The sequence below is a fragment of the Bos grunniens genome, chromosome 11 (assembly GCF_055505025.1).
Source record: "Bos grunniens cultivar Pamir isolate PY7600 chromosome 11, Bosgru_T2T1.0, whole genome shotgun sequence".
Lineage (NCBI taxonomy): Eukaryota > Metazoa > Chordata > Mammalia > Artiodactyla > Bovidae > Bos > Bos grunniens.
The window spans coordinates 70,202,912-70,229,155 of NC_141175.1; the positions used below are offsets into that span (position 1 = coordinate 70,202,912).

At 41.4% G+C, this 26,244-nt stretch overlaps 1 protein-coding gene across 17 annotated transcripts in view; it reads right to left on the reverse strand.

Moving 5' to 3' along the window:
• Window positions 1-26,244, reverse strand: part of EML6 (EMAP like 6) — a 288,242-nt gene that overhangs the window by 143,904 nt on the left and 118,094 nt on the right. For 16 of the 17 annotated variants that reach the window (XR_015136910.1, XR_015136907.1, XR_015136911.1 and 13 more), the window contains exons 6-7: window positions 22,281-22,466; window positions 18,817-18,952 (exon numbers count right to left, since the gene is read on the reverse strand). Coding sequence is in view for 9 of the 17 variants with exons in the window: in XM_086326871.1 (XP_086182997.1) it covers window positions 18,817-18,952; window positions 22,281-22,466 (322 nt within the window). In the remaining 8 variants the exon portion in view is untranslated. The remainder of the gene's footprint in view (window positions 1-18,816; window positions 18,953-22,280; window positions 22,467-26,244) is intronic. The other variant, XM_086326872.1, reaches the window with a different exon arrangement.

Here is a 26,244-nt window from a genome sequence, read left to right on the forward strand (position 1 = left end):
GGATTCTTAGGGTCGTGAAAGTCTGTAGGATCTATAATGGTACATGTTATACATGTCAAAACTCAAAGAATATATTAATACAACACCAAGAGTGAACCCTAACGTGAACTATATGCTTTGGGCAATGATATATCAATGTAGGTCCATCCACTGTAACCAATGCACCATTCTGGTGGGCCATGTTGATAGGGAGGCTGCGTGTGTAGGAGAGCAGAAGTATATGAGAAATATCTGTACCTTCCACTCAATTTCGCTGTGAACCTAAAATTGCTCCAAAAAGTACAACCTGTTAAAAAAAAATTCAAGACAAATGCTGGGACGATAGAAGAGTTAGTTAGTTGGTGGTATCTGGACACCCTAACTGAAATCCTCATCTTAACTCATTATGATCTTAAAAGGATCTAATGAGATAATGAATTTATCTACAAAACAGAACACTGTTTTGCTATCCTTACATGAGATAACTCTCTTTACCCCCTGCTTTGAATTCATTGCTATGTATTTTGAAATGGAAGGAGACAGCACGCAGGCAGATTTATTATTCCTGCTGTGAGTAGTAAGTAGCGATACCTTGGCAACGGCTAGTTTCAGGGTCAATCACTCAAAATCCTCCACTGCAAACACCACGCAGGCTTTCAAGGTTGGAAAGGACAGATGTGTAGGGAAAACAGTCAGGATAAGATGGCAGGCTGATAGGCAGGAGGCTCAGCTGAGAAAAAAATCCTTTTGCTCCTGTCCCTTTCTTGCCTGTATCTTCTCCCCATGCTTTTATTAACATATTCCTATTGCCTCTAGGAGGAGGGGGTGAATTTGTCATCTCCCTAGCAGGCTTTGCATCATCTATAATTTTATTACTGGAGAGGTATAAGACTTTGTCCTTGAGAAACAGGAAGAGAGATATTAATTACATTCTAACATCAGCAAAAAAATCAGACAGTTTACTTGTTTATTATATTTATTGCCCCCCTTACTAATATCTGTGAAGACAAGAGTTTTCTCAGTTTTATACACCTTTGTGTCCTCCAAGCCTAGTATAGTGGTAGATACTCAGTAAGAATTGTTAAAAGAATAAGATATTAAAATCATAAATATTTCTTGAGTCTTTGGAGATACCAAGAAATAAAAGACAACCTCCCCATCCTCAATGAGAACATTTCAGAGGAGGGATATAGTCATTAGTTTACATACAAAAATATTTATTGAGCACCTATTACATGCCCAAGACTATTGAGCACCTATTACATGCCCAAGACTAAAGCTTGAACAGTGAACAAGCCAGGGTCATGCCCTTATGGAGTTTGCATTCTAAGGAGGAGCCAGACATTTGTAAGCAGGTATCTACATGCCAAAATCAATTAAAATAATATAGACAAGAGTACACAACAGGGAAAGGACAATCTCTTCCACAAATGGTGTTGGAAAAACTAGACAGCCACATGTAAAAGAAACATACAAAAATAAACTCTAAATGGATTAAAGACTTGAACCTCAGACCTGAAACCCTAAAACTCCTAGAAGAAAACACAGGCAGTAAGCTCCTTGACATCAGTCTTGGTGATGACTTTGTGGCTCTGACACCAAAAGGAAAGGCAACAAAAGTAAAAATAAACAAGTGGGAACACATCGAACTAAGAAAGCTTGCTCACAGCAAAGGGAACAATCAACAAAATGGCCAGGCAACCTACCCAATGGGAGAAAATACTTGCAAATCATACATCTGATAAGGAGCTAATATTCAAAATATATAAAGAACTCATACAACTCAATAGCAAAAACCCCGAACAATCTGATGAAAAAATGGACCTGAACAGACATTTTTCCAAAGAAGATATGCAGATAACAGGTACTCGAAAAGGTGTTCCACATCCCTAGTCAGAGAAATGCAACTCAAAACCACAATGAAATATCATCTAACACTTATTATGATGGCTGTTTTTTTCGCTAAAGATGAGAAATAACAAATGCTGGCAAGAGTGGGGAAAAAAGGTGGCCCTTGTGTACTATGGGAATGTAAACTCGCACAGCCACTGTGGGTAACAGCATGGAGATGCCTCAAAAATTAAAAATAGAACTACCGGAGGATCCAGCAATTTCACTTCTGAATGTTATCTGAAGGGAACAAAACCACTAATTGTAAAACGTATCTGTACACACATGTTCACTGCAACATGACCCACCATAGCCACAGCATGGAAACAACCTAATTCTTCAACAACCGACCGATAAAATGTAATATACACACAGATAATAGAGTATTATTCAGCCACACACACAAAATTCTTGCCATTTGGGACAACCTGGGTGACTTCCAAGGGCATAATGATATGTGAAATACGTCATAGAGAAAGATAAATATTGTGGGAATATATGTGGAACCTAAAAAAGAAATAACAAAACCCCCAAATCTCACAGATACACAGAACAGATTGGTGATTGCCAGAGACTGAGATGGACAGTAGGCAAAATGAGCGAAGGTAATCAAAAGGATCAATGCAAAGAAATAGAGGAAAACAACAGAATGGGAAAGACTAGGGATCTCTTCAAGAAAATTAGAGATACCAAGGGAACATTTCATGCAAAGATGGGCTCAATAAAGGGCAGAAATGGTATGGACCTAACAGAAGCAGAAGATATTAAGAAGAGGTGGCAAAAACACACAGAAGAACTGTACAAAAAAGATCTTCACGACCCAGATAATCACGATGGTGTGATCCCTCACCTAGAGCCAGATATCCTGGAATACGAAGTCAAGTGGGCCTTAGAAAGCATCACTACGAACAAAGCTAGTGGAGGTGATGGAATTCCAGTTGAGCTATTTCAAATCCTGAAAGATGATGCTGTGAAAGTACTGCACTCAACATGCCAGCAAATTTGGAAAACTCAGCATGGCCACAGGACTGGAAAAGGTCAGTTTTCATTCCAATCCCAAAGAAAGGCAATGCCAAAGAATGCTCAAACTGCCACACAATTGCACTCATCTCACACGCTAGTAAAGTCATGCTCAAAATTCTCCAAGCCAGGCTTCAGCAATACGTGAACCATGAACTTCTAGATGTTCAAGCTGGTTTTAGAAAAGGCAGAGGAACCAGAGATCAAATTGCCAACATCTGCTGGATCATGGAAAAAGCAAGAGAGTTCCAGAAAAACATCTATTTCTGCTTTATTGACTATGCCAAAGCCTTTGACTGTGTGGATCACAATAAACTGTGGAAAATTCTGAAAGAGATGGGAATACCAGACCACCTGACCTGCCTCTTGAGAGATGTGTATGCAGGTCAGGAAGCAACGGTTAGAACTGGACATGGAACAACAGACTGGTTCCAAACAGGAAAAGGAGTACGTTAAGGCTGTATATTGTCACCCTGCTTATTTAACTTCTATGCAGAGTACATCATGAGAAACACTGGGCTGTAGGAAGCACAAGCTGGAATCAAGATTGCCGGGAGAAATATCAATAACCTCAGATATGCAGATGACACCACCCTTATGGCAGAAAGTGAAGAAGAACTAAAAAGCCTCTTGATGAAGGTGAAAGAGGAGAGTGAAAAAGTTGGCTTAAAACTCAACATTCAGAAAACAAAGATCATGGCATCCGGTCCCATCACTTCATGGGAAATAGATGGGCAAACAGTGGAAACAGTGTCAGACTTTATTTTTGGGGGCTCTAAAATCACTGCAGACGGTGACTGCAGCCATGAAATTAAAAGACGCTTACTCCTTGGAAGGAAAGTTATGAAAAAAAAAAAAAGAAAGTTATGACCAACCTAGATAGCATATTCAAAAGCAGAGACATTACTTTGCCATCAAAGGTCCATCTAGTCAAGGCTATGGTTTTTCCAGTGGTCATGTATGGATGTGAGAGTTGGACTGTGAAGAAAGCTGAGTGCCGAAGAACTGATGCTTCTGAACTGTGGTGTTGGAGAAGACTCTTGAGAGTCCCTTGGACTGCAAGGAGATCCAACCAGTCCATTCTGAAGGAGATCAGCCCTGGGATTTCTTTGGAGGGAATGATGCTGAAGCTGAATATCCAGTACTTTGGCCACCTCATGCGAAGAGTTGACTCATTGGAAAAGACTCTGCTGTTGGGAGGGATTGGGGGCAGGAGAAGGGGATGACAGAGGATGAGATGGCTGGATGGCATCACTGACTCGATGGATATGAGTCTCTGAACTCCGGGAGTTGGTGATGGACAGGAAGGCCTGGCATGCTGCGACTCATGGGGTCGCAAAGATTTGGACACAACTGAGCAACTGAACTGAACTGAATCAAAAGGCACAGACTTCCAGTTATAAAGTAGGGAAGTCCTGGGGGTGTGATGTACAGCATTATGTACATGTACATTTAGTAATCCTGTAATGTGTATTTAAAAGTAGCTAAGAGAATAGATTTTAAATGTTTTCATCACAAGAAAAAAATTTATAACTATGTGTAGTGATGTTAACTAAACTTGAGGTTATGTGACCTTTATCTCACATAAACCTCAAGGTTTATATATAAACATTATTTTATATACCTGAAACTAAGGTTATAATTCAATTGCATCTCAATAAAAATGTTACATACACACACATATTATATATATATACACATATAATATCTCAGCAATATGTTATGTATTTTAACTGTTACCGAAATATTCAAACCACAATCCCTTTATGATTCCACTGACTGTCCTAAAGACTTACCTTTCCAAGCGGACATGGCACCCACAGCTTCACTACAAGTATGAACAGGTGAGTTCTCCCCATGGCCTTGAACTAAATGGTTTGAACACAAAATTTCTCCCAAAGAACCACCAGTGTACAAACATTTTTCTCCCACCATCCCCACTATTTTTTAACTTCCTGTTTGGGGAACACATTCAGAATGTTCAAGAATACTATAATAAACAACCTATCACATGGAATTGATACATTAACATTTAAAAAATGTTTGCTTTGTCTTTAAGAGGTTTAGAACAAAGAAGAACCTTCCACCCCAGACGAGACTGACGAGGCAGTCAAGCTATGCAGCACCCAGCTGTATATTCAGACTCTGCCCAGGGAGCTCTTGGGTCCTTAGAAGAGCCTCAGGGGACCTGGTAAGGAAACCACAGGGAAATGAGAGACGAGAGGCAGAGTCTAAGGATCCCACCCCTGCTTTTCCCTTAGTAACTCACAGGCTGTGTTTTATAGCAGATTTCATTTGAAAAAAGGCTTCCACTGAACCAACCAACATAAGGGAGGAGCTTTAACATGCAGCAAAAGCAATGAAGTTAAACTGATATGGATTGTTCCGGACTATAAGTAGAGGCAGGGGAGAAGGAGAGAGAACCAGGGGAGGAGTCATTTCATTTTCATTGTTTACAACATAAATCTAGTGAGCTGTGAACATTTTCTCTAGAGACCAACTCAGGCTCTCCACAAAAACTCAGTTCTTCAAACCGACAAACTCAATTCTGCCACATCAGACAAGTCGATCCCAGGGGTCTACCTACAGAGACAGACAAGATGCTAAGCCGCTCTCACTTCCAAGGAAACTATTTAAAATGGGAATTGCTTCCTAAGGACACCTCAGTGGGTAGAGAGCTGTCTTAGAGTTTCCTAATAGCGCCCTGTTTTCTTCATTTCTGAACCTAACTGCTGTTGTACAGGTCAGACTGGCTTTTATGGGCACACTGTGGAGAGGCAGGTTCCTAACAAGGTTCTGATATGTAGGTCCCTTCTCCCAACCATCCAGGCTTAGTTTTAGCTTCTCTGACACAAATGCAGAGAACAGTAACCTAACCACAATTTCCAAGCTAGCCTGGCCGAGGTGACCACTGCACTGGGAAGGAATTAAGCTGTCTTTCCCTATCTTCTGCTCTGGGAGTCAGACAAATATAAGGCATTATTTGGAATATGGTCAGAAATTCACCAAGAGTGAAAAGAGAGCCAGGGAAAACCATCCTAATTATTTTAAACCATAGAAATTCTCTTTTCTTATGAAAAAGTGTATGTTTCAGAGGAAGGCGTTTTGGTGAGGGGTGCACATTTTGAATTCAGTGACCTCCTCTGCCACTAGCTCCACTATGAGAAATACGGGGCTCTGGCCTGTACTTGGTTCAGACAGCCAGCAGATGGCAGTACAGAGCAACCACCCACTTCAACAGAAAAACTCTAAGGAGATCAAATTCACACCAGCTCTTTGCCCAGATTTTATATTCAGACCAGGAAGCGGAAAACAGTCCACTTTCAATCCTCTCTGTGACGGTCCTGAAACCCGGGCATGGGGAGATCTAATCCATGAGTATCATGAATATCAACACAGACTTAAAGGACATGCTTATTTTTCACTAGTTCATTGAACAGTTAAGTACACGGATTGGATTTATAGCCCAGATCTGTGACAAGGCAAGTGTTTAATCTTTCAAATCTTTGGTTGCCCCACCTGTAAACTGGAGAGAATATTAGCACTCACACATCACAGCACTGTTATGAAGATTCAGGGCAAGCATATATTCAAACACTTGACCCAATATCTGGCACTCAGTATCAATCTGTGTCTGGCACTCATATCATTAAGTATGTTATTATTGTTGTGATTTCAACCAGCAGGTTTTTATTAGATTCACATCTCCATGGAGAACAGCTTGCTGTGCGTGTGGTCAGATTCTGCCCCCAGGCCGGGGTCAGCACCAGGAGCTGTGAAGTTGCTGCTGTGTCCTCCCTGAGTCTGTTAGTTACAAGCCTGTGTTACAACATATTTGTTGCGTTGTCTGTTATCATTTTGATATGTTAGCACTGCTGACTCTCAGAAGGAACCGCTGTACCTAACACACAAAGAAAACTATTTGGGGAGTAAAATGCTTTTTCCCTCAATTATTTGGCCCAAGAAGGGAAGACTGGCAGTGGGGAGAGGAAGGGAGTTGGTCCTTATTGTTGTTATTCAGTCACTAAGTTGTGTCCGACCCTTTGCGACCCCATGGACTGCAGCATGCCAGGCTCCTCTGTCCACCACTATCTCCTGGAGTTTGCTCAAATTCATGTCCACGGATTCGATGATGCTATCTAACCATCTCATCCCAGTAGCATATTGGACACCTTCCTACCTAGGGGGCTCATCTTCTGGTATCATATCGTTTTGCCTTTTCATGCTGTTCATTCTTGTGGCAAGAATACTGAAATGGGTTGCCGTTTCCTCCTCCAATGGACCATGGTGTGTCAGAACTCTTCACTAAGACCTGTCCATCTTTGGTGGCCATGCATGGAATGGTTACTAGCTCCATTGAGTTATGCAAGCCCCTTCACCATGACAAAGCTGCAATCCATGAAGGGGTGGTACTTATCAGTGCTCTTAAACCTGGTGCATTGAGGCCTGATATATGGTAAAAACCAAGAACAGTTGCTCCAAACCTTACTGTTCATCAGAACCTACATGGAAAATGTTTTTAAAACATGGATGCCTCTATCCTACCCAGAAATTTCTCTCAGTTGGTCTGGAGTGGATCAGGGCACACTTATTTTTAGCTCCCCAGGGCTGAGAAACACTTGTTAAGAACCAGTCACTACCAAGCTGTTCTGAAGCTAGTGTGTGTTCTCAGCCTTTCGCCAGACTGTTGAAAATTCAGATTTCTGGGCCAATTCTAATACAGTGGTTCTTCGGCCAGATATTGGAAAACTACCATAGTAGATTAGAAAGCAGAAGGCCTGATGAGAAGATGGCCAAAAATAAGTGCAACTTTGAGAAATCTTTTCTGAGTCAAACAAGCCAGTCTTGTAAATGGGCAGGAATGGTTCTCCCAGACACTCCCAGCGCTGCACCCAGAGCTTTGCACATATGCCTGAAAAGGCTTATGGCGATTCAAGAGGCGGCTCTTGGACAGCACTGGGCCCTAGGTGGGGACAGTAAATATCTGTTGAATACACGAGGAAACCATAGCACAGAAAGTTTGCAATATTTGCCCCAAGTTTCAGAGTGAGCAGGTGATGGAGAGAAGATGAGGCTGCAGGCCATGCAAATCTGGGGTAAACTCCCTTCTCCTAAAGGGTATTTCCCTTCTCGGTAGATGCACCCCCAGGACATGGTACCAAATGTCAAACAAGACAGGGTGATGGCCTTCTATTTGTAAAAGGTGCAATACTAAGGAGTGCCCCAGGTAAAAGGCAATATAAGGGTGAGCAGGAGACAGATTATTATACTCAAGGGAAGATGGAGCTTGATTATTGGTGTGTGGGTTTATTGCTGGGCTTTCTGTCCTTTCCCATTGAGGTATGTTTCTGTTTTTGTGCCAATACCATGCTGTTTTGATTACTGTAGCTTTGTAGTATAGTCTGAAGTCAGAGAGCCTGATTCCTCCAGCTCTTTCTTTCTTAAAATTACTTTCACTGTTTCAGGTTTTTTCCATACACATTCTCAGGTGGCACTAGTGGTAAAGGGCCTGCCTGCCAATGCAGGAGACATGAGAGATGTGGGTTTGATCCCCAGGGAAGATCCCCTGGAGAAGGGAATGGCTACCCACTCCAGTATTCTTGCCTGGAATAGCCCATGGACAGAGGAGCCTGGTGAGCTACAGTCCCTGGGGTCGCAAAAGAGTCAGACATGAATGAGTGACTAACACTTAAATTCTTAAATATAACGAAGAATTTCAAGATGGTGACAGCAACCACTACACCGAGTGTAGGACTTTTCAGAGCATGGAGCCCTGTGCAACGAGGTAGATCTCATGCTCCAGGAGCCAGCCCTGCCAGGAGACCCCTTCAGGGCTATTGGAGGAAAAATGGGATGCTACATGCAGTGTGTTTAAAACAAAGCACCATGCAGAATACTGACGTAAATCGCAGCAATATCTTTTTTGATCCATCTCCCAGAATAATGGAAATAAAAACAAAAACACACAAATGGGACCTATTTAAATTCAAAAGCTTTTAAATAACAAAGGAAACAATAAAACAAAAAGACAAACCATAGACTGGGAGAAAATATTTGCAAATGATGTGACTGACAAGGGATAAGTCTCCAAAGTTTACAAACAGCTCATCACACTTAAAAGCATCAAAATAAACAAATCGACAAACGGGCAGAAGACCAAAACAGACATTTCTCCAAAAAGACATACAGATTGCCAAGAGGCACATGAAAAGATGTTCAACCTCACTAGTTATGAAAAAACTACAAATCAAAACTACAATGAGATATCACCTCACACCATCCAGATTGGTTATCATCAAAAAATCCACAAACAATAAATACAGGAGAGGGTGTGGAGAGAAGGGAACCCTCCTACACTGTCTGTGGGAATGTAAATTGGTATGGTCACTATGGAGAACAGTATGGAAATTCCTTAAAAAGCTAAAAATATAGCTACCATATGACCCTGCAATCCCACCCCTGGGCATATATCTGGAGAAAAACATGATCTGAAAGGATACATGCACTCCAATGTTCATTGTAGCACTGTTTACAATAATCAAGACACGGAAGCAACATAACTGTCCGTCGACAGAAGAATAGATAAAGAAGAAAGATGTGGTACATTTATACAATGGAATATTACTCAGCCATTAAAAAGAATGAAATAAATCCATTTGCAGCAACATATAGACCTAGAGATCGTCATACTGAGTGAAGTGACTCAGATAGAGAAGGATAAATATAGCATGACATATATGTGGAATCTCAAAAGAAAATGATACAAATGAAGTTACTTACAAAACAGAAAGAGACTCACAGACGTAGAGAACAAACTTATGCTTGCTGAGAGGAAGGGACAGTTAGGGAGTTTGATATAGACATGTACACACTGCTATATTTTAAATGGATAACCAACAAGGACCTACTGTATAGCACATGGAACTCTGCTCAATGTTAAGTGGCAGCCTGGATGGGAGGAGGGATGGGGGAGAATGGATACATAGATATGAATGACTGAGTTCCTTCACTGTTCACCTGAAACTATCAAAACATTGTTAATCAGCTGTACCTCAATACAAAATAAAAAGTTAAAAAAACCCACAAAGTGCCATGAGTCTGTGACAGGAAGTGTCCACAGCCTGCTGCTCCTGTTTACAAGGGCTCTCTGTCTGAGAACTTCCAGCAGATATTCTTTACTAAATCCTTGGCTATTTCAAAATCCACTTCACAGGATCCCAAATCCCACAGCCTCAGGAATTCTGAAGGATCACACAGCCTAATGGAACCCCAGAAGACAGAAACACTTGTTAAGCTGCCTCCACTCCAGGGAAGGGAATACCCAGGCTGGTTTTTCAAGGAGCCTGGCTCACTTGGAGTGTTTAGAGGGGAATTACTACCAGAATGAACCCGACAGTCAGCCTTTGCTTGTCTGACACCTCATTCCATGTGGAGTCTGAACAAACAGCAGCATATGTGCCCGTGGCGGCACACCTAACCACCCTCAGCTCTCACACGTTCCTCTCCAGGGCCTCCGCTTCCTCAGAACAACAGCGACGTAACAGGCACACCCCAAAGGATAAAGGTGAGGAGGCAGGAGAGAGGTGATGGAGGTGATGGCAGTGGAAGTGTGCAATCAAGCACCCAAGGGACCAGGAGAATCCCAGAAGATACCTGCTTTGTCTCTAACATCAACAAGGCTGTTCTCAGATCTGAGAATCGGTCCTTTGAACCTTCTATACCAGGGTTTCTCAGTCATGCCACTGTTAACATCTGGGGCCGAAAAATTCTTAGTCGAGGCATCTGTCATCAGTAGTTGCCATTGTAGGATGTTTACCAGTGTCCTGTATTCGGGAATGCCAGTAGCACCCTCCCAGGTGACAACCAAAAATGTCTCCAGACAATGCCAAATGTCTTCCGGGAGATAAAAACACCTTGGTTGAGAACCACTGGACTGACTGATTCTCATAGTATTCTGAAGAAGAAGAATGGTATTGAGAATAGGTGGTGTGGAAGAGTTACCTGGGCTCCCGCCTCTAATCCTGCCCCACCTCCTGCTCCAGAGCAGGTGTAGCCCTGACCATGACACTCACTCCCTTAAGCCTTTCTATGACCTACTGCTGGTCTGTGGGGGCCCAGCTTGAACACAGCAGTTATCTGTTCTCCCTCTGCAGCCTCGTCACCTGTCATTCTGTGCTCCAGGCCCACAACATACTCTTCATTTATTTGTCTGTTTTCAGGGTACTGGCCTGGGCCAGGCACTGTTCTCAGAGCTTGGGAGGCATCAGTGAACAAAGAGGCTCCTGCCCTTGTAGAAACAAACAGCCATACACATAACAAACAGGTAAGTTATATTGCTTGTTACAAGGTGAAAAGAAGATGTAGGAGGACAGGATCAGGAGTGCCGGGGTCCTGGAGGTAGAGTGGCTTTTGATTTGATTTTATTTTTATTTATTTTTTTAGTTGGTTTTGGTTTTATTTATTTTAATATAAATTTATTTATTTTAATTGAAGGTTAATTACTTTACAATATTGTATTGGTTTTGCCATACATCAACATGAATCCGCCACGGGTGTACACGTGTTCTCCATCCTGAACCCCCCTTCCACCTCCCTCCCCATTCCATCCCTCTGGGTCATCCCAGTACACCAGCCCCAAGCATCCTGTATCATGCATCGAACTTGGACTGGCGATTCATTTCATATATTATATATGTTTCAATGCCATTCTCCCAGATCATCCCACCCTCGCCCTCTCCCACAGAGTCCAAAAGACTGTTCTATACATCTGTGTCTCTTTTGCTGTCTGGCATACAGGGTTATCTTTACCATCTTTCTAAATTCCACATATATGCGTTAGTATACTGTATTGGTGTTTTTCTTTCTGGCTTACTTCACTCTGTATAATAGGTTCCAGTTTCATCCACCTCATTAGAATCGATTCAACTGTATTCTTTTTAATGGCTGAGTAATACTCCATTGTGTATATGTACCACAGCTTTCTTATCCATTCATCTGCTGATGGACATCAAGGTTTCTTCCATGTCCTGGCTATTATAAACAATGCTGCGATGAACATTGGGGTACACGTGTCTCTTTTAATTCTGGTTTCCTCGGTGTGTATGCCCAGCAGTGGGATTGCTGGGTCATAAGGCAGTTCTATTTCCAGTTTTTTAAGGAATCTCCACACTGTTCTCCATAGTGGTTGTACTAGTGATTTTAAATAAGGGCATCAGGGCAGCTTCACTTGAGTGAGGCTTTAAGGAGAAGGGTGGTGATCATGCAGATTCCTAGGGAGAGTGCCACAGGCAGAGGGAGCAGCCTGGGACTGGGAGCATAGAGACGGGGTTAGTAACAGGCGCAGCCTGAGAAGAAGGCAGAGCAGAGGGAGAGGAATGGGAGGGGGACGGGTTGGTAGGCCATCCTAAGGATGTGGACTCTTTTTCTGAGGAAAATGGGAATTGCGGTAGGGTTTTGAGGAAATGTGATCTGGCTCATGTAAATGTTGAACAACTCCCTCCAGCTGCTGTTCTAAGAATAATGGCTGAAGCAGGAACACAAGTTACAAGGCAACTGCAATAGCCTGTGTGCAAGATAGTGTGAGCAGCAGAGACAATGAGAAGGGAAGGGGCGTCTCGGATCCTCGAGATTTCAGGCTCCTTCTCTTGCTCAAGGCTGAGGGAATGCTGCTTGACCTAACGCGAGACATCGCCAGACTCGGAGTTCATTAGACACAGCAACAATTCAATTAATCTGTGTTGAGAGTTAAAATAAACACACCAAAAACTCCAATAAAATGCCCGAGGCAGACTTTTTAGAAAAGCCTAACCAGTTCTAGGCATGTATCTGACACTTAGTAGATGTCTAATAAATGCTTAATGAGTGGATAAATGAATGATGCATCTTATACTGTGTGAATAATTACTGTACTCCTTTAGACATACTCATTTATAACCATTAACTCCAAGTATTTTATTACCATATATGTAATTCATTTTGATTGCCATGCATTAACACTTATTTTTGGTTTTTCTTGCTACCACTATAAGTCACTTAAGCTTCATTATATTACCCAGATCACAAATTTGTTTTAAAAATGATCAGACTCAAAGTGAACTTTTGTTGAGTTTGGTATGAGACTTGAGTTAGAGCTCTGCTGCTGCTGCTGCAAAGCCTACAATTAGCTTGATACCAGTGGCCTTGAGCCTCATCCTACTCAACATAAGGTGAGAGTTTCACATGCTGACATTGTGTGGCACTGTCTCTCACAGTATGAAAACTCCAGAACTTGATAGTCACTGAAAACTATATTGGAGGTCCACTATCCCACACATTTGAAATTTTTGGAGACAGGCACATTTTGGAAATCTGAAAATTCTGGATTTTGCTCATGTAATAGACCCAGTGGAGTCTGGGGCAGCATCTTGAAATCAAATATTTCTGTAGTAAAGCAAATGAATATTTACACATATGAAGACAACAAACAGCTTCATCTAAGTGTGAGTCAAGTTTTGCTGCCAAATTAGTTATAAAAAATATTTTGGAAAAAGAAAGGATATTGGACCTTACTTTATACTATATGCAAAAATTACCTCAAAAATGGATCAAAGACCTAAATATAAGAGCCAATACCCTAAAACATTTATAAGAAATCTTCATAAAATTGAATTTGGCAATACACCAAAAGCACAGGTAACAAAAGAGAAAAACAGATATATCGGGTTACATCAAAATAAAAAGTGTTTGTGTATCACAGGACATAATCAATGGAGTGAGAAGGCAACATATGAAATGGGAAATATTATTTACAAGTCATATATCTGATAAGGGATTAATATCTAAGATATATAAAGAACTCTTATAGCTTGGCAACAAAATAAACAACTTGATTTTAAAATGGTCAAAGGACTTGAATAGAAATTTATTCAAAGATAACATACAATGGCCAACAAGCTTATGAAAGATGCCCAGCATCAGAAGTCATTAGGGAAATGCAAATAAAAACCACAAGGAGACACCGCTTCATACGTATCAGAACAGCTATTACCCAAAACCATAAAGAAAGTACTGGTGAGGATACGGAGAAATTGAAATCCTTATGCACTGCTGGTAGGAATGTAAAACTGGCACAACTGTTATGAAAAACAGTATAAAAAATTTTCAAAAAGATAAAAAATAGAAATACTACATGATCCAATAGTTCACTTCTGGATATATATCCCAAAAGCCATAGGACTGGCAAAGCCCCATTACTTCACGACAAATAGAAGGGGAAAAGGTGGAAGTAGTGACAGATTTCCTCTTCTTGGGCTCTAAATTCACTATGGATGGTGACTGTGGACATAATATCAGAAGACAACTGCCTCTTGGCAGGAAAGCTATAACAAACCTATGTGCTGAAAAGCAGAGACATCACTTTGCTGACAAAGGTCTGATTAGTCAAGGCTGAGCACCGAAGAATTGATGCTTTTGAGCTGTGGTGTTGGAGAATACTCTTGAGAGTCCCTTGGACTGCAAGGAGATCCAACCAGTCCATTCTGAAGGAGATCAGCCCTGGGATTTCTTTGGAAGGAATGATGCTAAAGCTGAAACTCCAGTACTTTGGCCACCTCATGAGAAGAGTTGACTCATTGGAAAAGACTCTGATGCTGGGAGGGATTGGGGGCAGGAGGAGAAGGGAACGACAGAGGATGATATGGCTGGATGGCATCACTGACTCGATGGACGTGAGTCTGAGTGAACTCCGGGAGTTGGTGATGGACAGGGAGGCCTGGCGTGCTGTGATTCATGGGGTCACAAAGAGTCAGACACGACTGAGCGACTGATCTGATCTGATCTGATGGTCTTCCCAGTGGTCACATATGGTTGTGTGAGCTGGACCATAAAGAAGGCAGAACACCAAAGAATTGATGCCTTCGAACTGTGGTGTTGGAGAAGACACTTGAGAGTCCCTTGGACTGTGAGATCAAACCAGTCCATCCTAAAGGAAATCAGTCCTGAATATTCATTGGAAGGATCAGTGCTGAAGCTGAAACTCCAGTATTTTGGCCACCTGATGAGAAGAGCTAACTCACTGGAAAAGACCCTGATGCTGGGAAAGATTGAGGGCAAGAGGAAAAGGGGGTGACAGAGGATGAGATGGTTGGATGGCATCATCGATTCAATGGACATGGAGTTTGAGCAAACTGCGGGAAATAGTGAAGGAAGGGAAGCCTGGCATGCTGATTGAACAAGAAACACTGCTCTACTAGAATTCACTGCTTTCAAAGGGCTCTTTGTGGAGGAAAAGTCAAGACTTCTTGTGAGGGTAATTGCTAGGGGGCATAGGGCAGGAAAGTGTGAGACAAAGTACCTCCAAAGTTCTGTCCATTCTTTCTTCCTCTTATTTCCCTCTCTCCACCCTCTTTTCTTCACTCCCCTTCCACCCACACTGTCTGCAAATGCTCAGAGCGCCAAGGGCATGTATGATATTGACTGGTTGAAACTGGACCAGAAAACTGTATACATTTCAACTACTTTTAATCCTCACCTCACATCCTCCATATTTTAATCCTTATTCTTGTGCTGGGTCTCCCATCTCACTCTGGCCTCACTCAAACCTTCAGATGCCTTAGAGTGTGCCCCAGTACAGGGTGGCCCTGGCAACTGCCTCAGGGAACAGCAATGGAGGGCCTGTTCTGAGACTCTTCTTGTTCTGAGATATGCAAAGCAGTTTCTGAACTCGACAGCCCCCTGCCCTGCTTCCGTGTGATGATGGCACCAAGGCCCACCTGAAGGCAAGAGGGGGTCCCTAAGGTGATTCAGGATCATGGCAGGTTTCCCCTGCAAGGGCCTGTCCACACAGGCTCAAGAACTAGATGCGCTGAGAGTGAAGAGCGAGCCAGATTTGGGGTTGTTATCAACACTTCAACCAGGAGCCTCTCATTAGTTTGACTCTAGACATTTATTCTGCTTTATGCTAAGGGCAGGAATCAATGCCAGCAATTCTTTGGGAGTTTGATAGTACATAATGCGCTCCTATTACAGTGCTGCCAAAAGTGTGACAGGCAAAGGCATCACTGATAGTGAGGATGCTACATGGACAAAATTTTGTATTTCAATGGCTAGAACTTAAACAAGTAAAAAAATATATATAAATAAAATATATTAAAACCATAATTTCGTGGATATTAACTGCCTATGAGGAGAAGTAAAATAAAGGAAAGAAATGCATTAACATTCATTTAAAGTAAAACATCAGTAATGAGCTACAATTACAAAAATTAAGGTGGAAAATGGCACCCATTCTCATGGCTCCCTTGGGCCCAAACTGCAGTGTGGTCTATACAATCCTTTAAAAACACAGCCCATTGCTTTTCCTGAAATACAGGCTATTGTCCCTCTGGTTATCCACCTAAAAACACATGCTAGTCCCCACCCCCACCCCCTGCCCCGATCAGCTGTAAGTCCAGGCCCCACAGGCCCCACCTATGAGGTGCAGGCCTGCTGAAGGGCCTTCTGTGCCCTGTGTACCACCTGCATCAGCTTTGATCTTGGCCAAGCAAGTATGTATGGAAATCAGCTGATACTGAAAGAAAGGAGCAAGTGTCCCTGACCATCTTCCTTTGACTCTGGGGACAGGAGATGACCATGGAGTTTGCAGTCAATACAAACCCCCAGCTATATGCTTGTGCTGAACCAGCTCCTAAAATCTTCTTTGGGAGCCCGAAGTCAGGGACTGGGTATCAGGTAGAAAAGTATAGCAGGATAAATATGGCTTCTGCCCTGATCCCCACACTTTAAAATTTACACTATAATTATGTGATAAAACCTCTGGATGAGCTGGCTAAAGTGACTGCCAAAAAGGAATCATTATTTCTGGCTTCCCTTGTGGCTCAGGTGGTAAAGAATCCTCCTGAAATGCGGGAGACCTGGGTTTGATCCCTGGGTTGGGAAGGTCCCCTGGAGAAGAGAAAGGCTACCCACTCCAGTATTCTGGCCTGGAGAATTCCATGGACTATACAGTCCATGGGGTCACAAAGAGTCAGACACGACTGAGCAACTTCTCTTTCTTTCTTACTAGCATTGTTAACATTGCTCTTATGGGCACTTACTTGCTTATGTCTGCCCAAAGTGCTTTTTGGGATAAAGTTTCCTTGGCCTATGCTTTCCAGCAGAGAACTCAAGGGCCTTGATTGTCTCCTCGTCCATGCAATGCAGTGTCCACTAAATTCTACAACCTCCTGTATCGACCCCAGGGTCTTGTACCCAGGAAAGTATCCACATCAGGATCCTAAGCAAGAGAATAGCAATCCAATCTCCAGGTGAGCTGACTGCGAACACATTTTTTTGTGTGTTTGTATTTCATAGATATTTAAAGAATCTGGACTCTGGGCACATATAGGAAGTACAATGACTAGCTCACTTCCCTGTTGCTCAGTTTTTAAGAAAGTTTGGTTGAAAACAACCTTAATTTAGGATGATGGCTGAAGCATAGTGATCCATGCATTCTTCTCTCAGTCCTCTGGAATCTACCCCAGGCCAACAGAGAGCTCTCAGAATGGCCACACCATTTGGTCTATGGAAGAACCTCGGTGGCTACACAGCCATCAGCCAACATAAGATGGGCTTCATGAAAAACAACCAGGTGAGTATCAGTTCACTTCAGGCTTTTTGAGGATGTTGGGTCTCATGTCATAGAGCCCCCCTCTAGGAAGATTCTCAGGACTTTCTCCCCCATCTCAGCACTGGGAGTAATTCCCCTTCATTTGGGCAATGAGTAAGTTTCCATCTTGCTGATGCCACAACTCACAATGCTAATCACCCCTCCCTGAGTGCTGGCCACAGGGGCCACAAGCCATCTGAGGCCCACCTGGAGAACAGAGTGGGCCCGTTCACACGTGGCCCACCATGTGAACAGAGCTCCCACATGAGCTCAGTGGATTAACATCATTTGTGACTTCATCTTACCTTTCATATTTATATTTTCTACTTTAATCTCTCAGTCCCAAATTCTTTCTATGAAAAATGAGATAATGAGCCTATCATGAGAATTAAAAAAGATGTATATAAACTGCTTTGCATTTTCTGGTATACATACTTAAGATACTTCCCTGGTGGCGCAGAGGTTAAAGCATCTGTCTGCAATGTGGGAGACCTGGGTTCAATCCCTGGGTTGGGAAGATTCCCTGGAGAAGGAAATGGCAACCCACTGCAGTATTCTTGCCTGGAAAATCCCATGGACAGCGGAGCTTGGTGGGCTACAGTCCACAGGGTAGCAAAGAGTCGGACATGACTGAGCGACTTCATATACTTAACATACAGTAATAATAGCCAACAGTTACTGAGTGCTGACTATGCACAATGATTTACTCTAAGCACTTTGCAAGTGTGTTTGATCCTCATATAACTCTATGAGGTTGGTGCTGGTATTATGCTCATTTTGCAGATAAAGAAACTGAGGCCCAGAGATGTTAAGAAATTTGACCAAGGTCTCAAATCTATCATGGGTAAAACTTGGATTTGACCCTAAGCCCCCTGACTCTGAGCCCATGCCCACGCTCCTACTACTATGGTAGCTATTCCACTAAAGCTATTAAAAAAATAATTTCTCTTGTTTTTCCTTTTTATTTATTTCTCAGAGACTGCATGCAGTTATATTTAGGGTCACTAACTTGTTCACAAATTCCCAGTTTTATAACTTAAAGTCCCAACTCCCGGGACACCACTTGGTAGTTTTTACCATTACGCTGTTTTATCTTTTTGCAGCAGGACCACGGGTAGTACCTACAGATACCTTTGTGAAAATCAGGAAAAGAGGTATCCATTTACTTTCAACATATTTTCTTATGTAAACTGTCTTAAATCCTTAATGGAATAACATGGGATAAGAGAAATATAAATACACATTTCCACACTGTATTTAACACTTTAATAAGAGCTATGGGTAAGTATCAATACATGCATTACCTTTATATCCTTGTTCTGTCTCCCTGAGATCAATTTTGGTTATTGGTTTGAAATCAGTATCCCATAATCGTATACATCCATCTCGTCCACCAGTAGCAAAGCCTTCTTCACAAGCATACATGCTGAAGATTCCAGCCTGTTGATTAAGGCACATAATGCTGCAATCATTCTAAATAGTCATTATAGTTGGATCTTGATAATTAAAATATAAGACAAAAACAAAACAAAAATGAAGACAAATCCCCTGTTCTCTATTGAAATCCTGGTAATAGAACAAGTAGCCATTTGTAACATCCATTTTAGCTAGATTAAAAATTCATAATAACCAGCAAAGCAAACTAGTTCAAGTGCTCCTTTGCCATGATTAAACAAATGATGGATTGTAAAAAAGTTTTCAAGAATTCCTTGGCTGAAGCAGATACAGAAATAATAAATTTCTTTCTGTGACAACTGATCATTATAAAGACACTGGTGGAGGTGTTTCATATAAGTCAAAGTTGCTCAGTTGTGTCCGATTCTTTGCAACCACATGGACTATACAGTTCATGGAATTCTCCAGGCCAGAATACTGGAGTGAGTAGCCTTTCCCTGCTCCAGAGGAATCTGGGATCTTCCCAACCCAGACATCGAACACCAGGTCTCCCATATTGTGGGTGGATTCTTTACCAGCTGAGCCATAGGGGAAACCCAAGAACACTGGAGTGGATAGCCTATCCCTTCTCCAGGGGATCTTCCTGACCCAGGAATCAAACCGGGGTCTCTTGCACTGCAGGCAGATTCTTTACCAACTGAGCTATCAAATTCCTTCCCAATGGGGAACACATGTATACCTGTGGCGGATTCATTTTGATATTTGGCAAAACTAATACAATTATGTAAAGTTTAAAAAAAAATAAAATTAAAAAAAAAAAATTCCTTCCCAAAACAAGTAAAGATATGTGGGCTAGGAACACAAACACTTCTATAGGTACAACAGAAGAAGTGCATCCCAATGAGTTCAAGTAGGCACTATTGAGCCTAAATGAAAGCATGCTGTTGCTGCTGCTAAGTCACTTCAGTCGTGTCCGACTCTGTGTGACCCCATAGACGGCCTCCCACCAGGCTCCCCCGTCCCTGGGATTCTCCAGGCAAGAACACTGGAGTGGGTTGCCATTTCCTTCTCCAATGCATGAAACTGAAAAGTGAAAGTGAAGTTGCCCAGTTGAGTCCGACTCTTTGAGACCCCATGGACTGCAGCCTACCAGGCTCCTCTGTCCATGGGATTTTCCAGGCAAGCGTACTGGAGTGGGGTGCCATTGCCTTCTCCAAAATGAAAGCATAAGTTACTCTTATGTTAGCTCGTTAAGCATCAGCTGAAGATGCTTTTCACATCTGATATGGTTTAAGAACTTAAAGCCTCGTTTTCTTGGGAAAATGTGCTACAAGAGTATAATGTTGACATAATATCCAGTGTAAAGAGAAACCAGGTTACTAAGGCAGGTTCTTTATGAATGAGGACCAATATTGACCTTTTAATTGTTTCAAGAGCTGTTTCATAATTAGCAAAGCCAAGAAAATTGGTCTTCAACATATGCTGCTGCTGCTGCTAAGTCGCTTCAGTAGTGTGGGGTCTGTGAGACCCCATAGACAGCAGCCCACCAGGCTCCCCTGTCCCTGGGATTCTCCAGGCAAGAACACTGGAGTGGGTTGCCATTTCCTTCTCCAATGCATGAAACTGAAAAGTGAAAGTGAAGTCGCCCAGTTGAGTCCAACTCTTTGCGACCCCATGGACTGCAGCCTACCAGGCTCCTCTGTCCATGGGATTTTCCAGGCAAGAGTACTGGAGTGCGTTGCCATTGCCTTCTCTGTTCAACATATGAGAAAGGTCTAAAATTTCATAGTTCCTTTGCTAAGAGTTGCTTAAACTTGTTTTCATGTTCATAGTAATACAGCATCAATCTGGAGGCAATAAGTTAAAGGTCTGCTGAGTTTCTGACATTATTTTACCAAATTTCCACTTATTACAACAGACTTTACCTTTCATATCATCTCCCCATTCTTCTGGGCATTTACACTCTATCATCTGTAGATACAGCAATGAAACTACTTTCAGTCAGTTCAGTCGCGCAGTTGTGTCTGACTCTTTGCGATCCCATGAATCGCAGCACGCCAGGCCTCCCTGTCCATCACCAACTCCCGGAGTTCACTCAGACTCATGTCCATCGAGTCAGTGATGCCATCCAGCCATCTCATCCTCTGTCGTCCCCTTCTCCTCCTGCCCCCAATCCCTCCCAGCATCAGAGTCTTTTCCAATCAGTCAACTCTTCACATGAGGTGGCCAAAGTACTGGAGTTTCAGCTTCAGTGTCATTCCTTCCAAAGAAATCCCAGGGCTGATCTCCTTCAGAATGGACTGGTTGGATCTCCTTGCAGTCCAAGGGACTCTCAAGAGTCTTCTCCAACACCACAGTTCAAAAGCATCAATTCTTCGGCACTCAGCTTTCTTTATAGTCCAACTCTCACATCCATACATGACCACTGGAAAAACCATAGCCTTGACTAGACGGACCTTTGTTGGCAAAGTAATGTCTCTGCTTTTGAATATGCTATCTAGGTTGGTCATAACTTTCCTTCCAAGGAGTAAGCGTCTTTTAATTTCATGGCTGCAGTCACCATCTGCAGTGATTTTGGAGCCCCAAAAAATAAAGTCGGACACTGTTTCCACTGTTTCCCCATTTATTTCCCATGAAGTGATGGGACCGGATGCCATGATCTTCATTTTCTGAATGTTGAGCTTTAAGCCAACTTTTTCACTCTCCTCTTTCACCTTCATCAAGAGGCTTTTTAGTTCCTCTTCACTTTCTGCCATAAGCGTGGTGTTAACTACTTTACTGTATGTCAAAATTGAGCACAGTGTTTCAGTATTAAGTTTGTCCTTGTTCTTATAGAGCAGACCATCAAAAGAATTTATCAGTGGTTTCTGTTTGCATTCTAAGAACTTGTGGCATGGATGTGGAGGTGACACTCCCTCACTCAGAGTGAGGAAAAGCTACCTTTCTAACCACTATAAAAATAATAGTTGTCTCCATCATGTTGGCCACAGGCCAGCAGCAGTGACATCATTCCAGATCCACTGAGTCACTGTATGTATTTTAACAGGATCTCCAGGAGATTCGTAAACATGTAAAAGTTTGAGAAGTGCTAGTCTAGAAGATGAAACTGACAATGAAATACTTCTAGTTTCTGTGAAACTGCTGCTGATAAATTACACTAATCAGCCAATTCATAGAGGTAAAGGCTAATTAAGTTATCATGCTTTTGAAATATTAAATTCTTCTAAGTGAACAAAAATAATTAGGGAAATCTTTCATGACTATTGCGTATTCAGAATTAGCGAATACTAAAGCAACAGGGGAAAAAAACAGAAATTTGTGACATTAACTTATTTAATAAGTAATTCACAAATTTCCATACAGGAATACTTACACTATGTGCTCCTTGAATGGTGCGGACTAAATTGAGCCCTTTCCAGACATAGATGTCGCCATTTAAAGCACCAGAGTAGGTGATGTCTTCTTTGGCACATGCAAGGCAAAGGATGGTCTGAAGATCCCCAGTTTTGCCAAATATTCCTCTTTTTGCAGTCAGGGCATTTCCACATAGCGTCCAAAACTAGAACATAAGTGATAAACAATCCAAAAACAGAGTATTCTGATGCATCTCACTATTGGTATCATTGGGTAATGTTTCAATACATTGTATATAATTTTCTATAGCTGAACTATAATAGATATACAGGCTTCTCAAGTGGCTCTAGTGGTAAAGAACCTGCCTGCCAATGCAGGACACGTAAGAAACACAGGTTTGATCCCTGGGTTGGGAAGATCCCCTGGAGAAAGTAATGACAACCCACTCCAGTATTCTTGCCTGGAGAATCCCATGGACAGAGGAGCCTCGTGGGCTATGGTCCATAGGGTCACAAAGAGTCAGACACAACTGAAGTGACTTAGCACACACATAATAGATATACATAATTTAACTTGTTTTGCTACAACAGTAGAAATTGTAGAACATTTTAGCCAACTACTAGCAGTAAAAAAAAAAAAATGTAACAGTACTTTTTAAACTTTCAAAGTCCCCAAATTCCAAAACTTTGCTAAATGTTTCAGTTCAGTTCAGTTGCTCAGTCCTGTCCCACTCTTTGCGAATGTTTAGTGTTCATTTAATACAAAATGCCAATATTCTCAGAATTGGGATAAAATGGATGAATCATGTTTTTGTTTAATTTCTTGCCAAATTAAAGCACTAGGGTAGGTTTATCATAGAGAAATTTAGAAAGAGAGAAAAGTAAAAGAGGGAAATTAACATTATTCCCAACATCCCAACATGTCAGTGTATCTTCTAGGTATTTTTTGGTGTATATATATATGTGTGTGTGTGTGTTTTTAGAAATAATTTCTAATTAAAATGATATAAATTTTCAAGTAGAAACATTACTCAGAAATATGTTTCTAAATATATTTCATATAGTCAAATAATTGACTAGGCTTTTCAGTTTTAGCTGCATAATTTATTATGTAGACAACCATAAGCACAAAGGCTGAGCTACTTTATAGATGGTAGCAGGAAGACTTCTATGGTCATGTAGAAATTAAATATTTCACTTTGACAGTTTTTTTTCAGTATGTGAACTGGTGTAACTTTACTGCGATGTACATACTTAGCCTCACAATTTATAAAGCCTCTTTACACATGTTTAGTTATTTTATCTTCATAATAGCCTCACAAATAGGCTATGACAGATATTATTATTACACTCATTTGGAAGCGAAAGAAAGAAGGCATAAGTGACTTGCCAAAGGTTCAATAGGAGTTATACACGAGAAAATATTGAAATATTTGTCTTGATAACTTTAAATATAATAAAGAAGATACATACAAAATAAAAAAAAGATCATTTTAAAGCAGTATATTCTGACAAGTAGTAAGGAAATTCTAAGACAGAGAACCAGAATTCTCTGGAAAGAGCAAGAATAGGATTTGAATCGGTGGTGAGGAAGACACTGCACTGTGGTTTAGGAGAGGAGGGTTAGTTACATGGAGGTGACAGGAAATGTGTGAGGAAAAATCAGAGGCAACCTTAACATCTGTGCTTGCAGAAGAGGAAAAATAATGGTCCTCTCAGAGTAGACGGGAATTCGAGGAAGCAGTTCTAGATGGCTTCACCACCCAGGAGGGCCAGGACTCAGGCAACTGGGTAGGTGGTGGCTCTTGAGAGGATGAGAGGCAGGTGTGCAATCAAAAAAAAAAAAAAACAAACACAAGATTCTTTTCCATTAAATGTCAACTCTGGGAATTTGTTTCTTTGGCTATTAATATTTTTACCAAAAGGCACTGAAGTATACATGGAAAAACTGCAAACAATCTAGGGACAGATAGGTATATGCTTTGGGAAAGCACGTAAGTATTAACTTTGAGCCTGAACAAACTATGAGACATGAACAACTATTGGTTGTACATACATACATGCCAAAGACCCTGCCCTTCCATGGCTGACACTTAAGGCAGACGTTTTTCGTTCTGTGTCCCCACACACGAAAACTAAAAGGAGAGTAACTATTTGGTAACTATTATCCCTTTGACTTGGGATGTGCACTTTGGACCAAGATACTGAAATATTTCTAGATGGACAACCACACACACACAGAGAGACTGGTTTCCTCAGACACAAAGATTTTTCTGATGAAATCACCCAGTCAGATATTCCAGATGATCAAATAATTCTCTAAAAAGACATACATAGCTGGAATACCAAGATGGGTATGAAATTTTCTGCAGAAAATAGCAAATCTGAGATGCTATCTCTTTTTGAGAAGCACTACATGTTTGGAAAATGTGACAGATAAGTGTAGCAACACCCCATTAAATTCACACTAAATGAAAAGACACTGTTTATCTTCTCCAATCTCCACTCACAGATTGTAATGCAAATTCTGTTAGAATTGGCAGGTACCTGGGAGCTCATCTGGCCCTCAGTAATCCCTAAGGTCCCTTCTGCCTGCGACTAGAGAATGGAGCAAAAGCAATAATATCCAACAAACCTGGTAGATTCGTTTCCTGTAAAACCAATGAAGCAGTTGATGCTCAACTGCTACTGTTTTTCAAGCATTTGTTTCAGGTAATTGTAATTTGCCTGTTCACCAAACACTAGGGATTGCAAAAGAGAAAGGATTTTATTGAGTTGGCCAAAAAGTTGTTTGCTGAAATAAAGGCACTTTTTTGCTTCAACAAAAATCAGCTCTCTGCACAAGGATTATAAAGTATTTATGAAGCCCTAAGGCCATGTGATGGGAGAAGGCAATGGCACCCCACTCCAGTACTGTTGCCTGGAAAATCCCATGGATGGAGGAGCCTGGTAGGCTGCAGTGCATGGGGTCGCACAGAGTCAGACACGACTGAAGCGACTTCGCAGCAGCAGCAGCAGCAAGGACATGTGATAGCTTTGAATACTAGAACCTGTACACTCATCTTTTTGTCCCCTGCTTTTTCATTACTTTTTCCTTATATTGGAAGAAATGTATGTTATTGTAAAATAATTTTAAAATACAGGGAAATTTTAAAAGCCATCAATTCACTACTCAAAGATAACTGTTTAATATTTTGGGAGAGCCTTTCAATTTATTTCCTACACACAAAAAAATATTTTTAAAGTAAAAATATCAAAGCCACAAATTTATCCCACTCAGAAGTAGACTGTTCATAGCTCTTAAATATGTCCTTAAATAACAACAAGCAGTCCTCTAAAACATGACTTAAAATGATTGCACAGTATTTCTTCATATGGATATACCAAATTTTATTTAACTGCCTGGAGGGAGAGGGTTTCAAGTCTTTTGTTTAGTTTTATTTGCTATTGACAAGTTATTTAGTAATGAACCAGTGCTTGGTTCACACTCCTAATTATTTCCTTGGGTTAAATTACAGGATATAAAATTATTTGCAGTCTTTACTTTGGCAGCACACATAGTAAAATTGGGATGAAACTGTTTCGAAGGGTGTCAACATTTCTAAGGCAATTGACAGGCACTGCCAAATTTCTAGACTGAAAGAGCATACTTACTTATGCTTTCATCAGCAAGGTTTGAGAGGGTTCATTCCCCAAATCTTTCTCGATACCAGATCATCTTGATTAAAAACACTGCTATTTTAAAGTGTCTATTCCTTAGTTATGGATGAGGTTTAATAGTTTCAAGTGTCTATTAGCAGACAATTGATAAAAACAAACACTTTTGCCACTCTTTGTACATTCTGTAGATTTGCTAGAGGTCTTTACATTTCAAGAACAAGTCAACACTCTACGCTTGTTGCTTATACTCTTCTAGCTTGTGATCTGCCTGCTTGTTTCTTGAGGGTAGCAGGAAGGTAAACAAAATGTTTTAATATTTATATA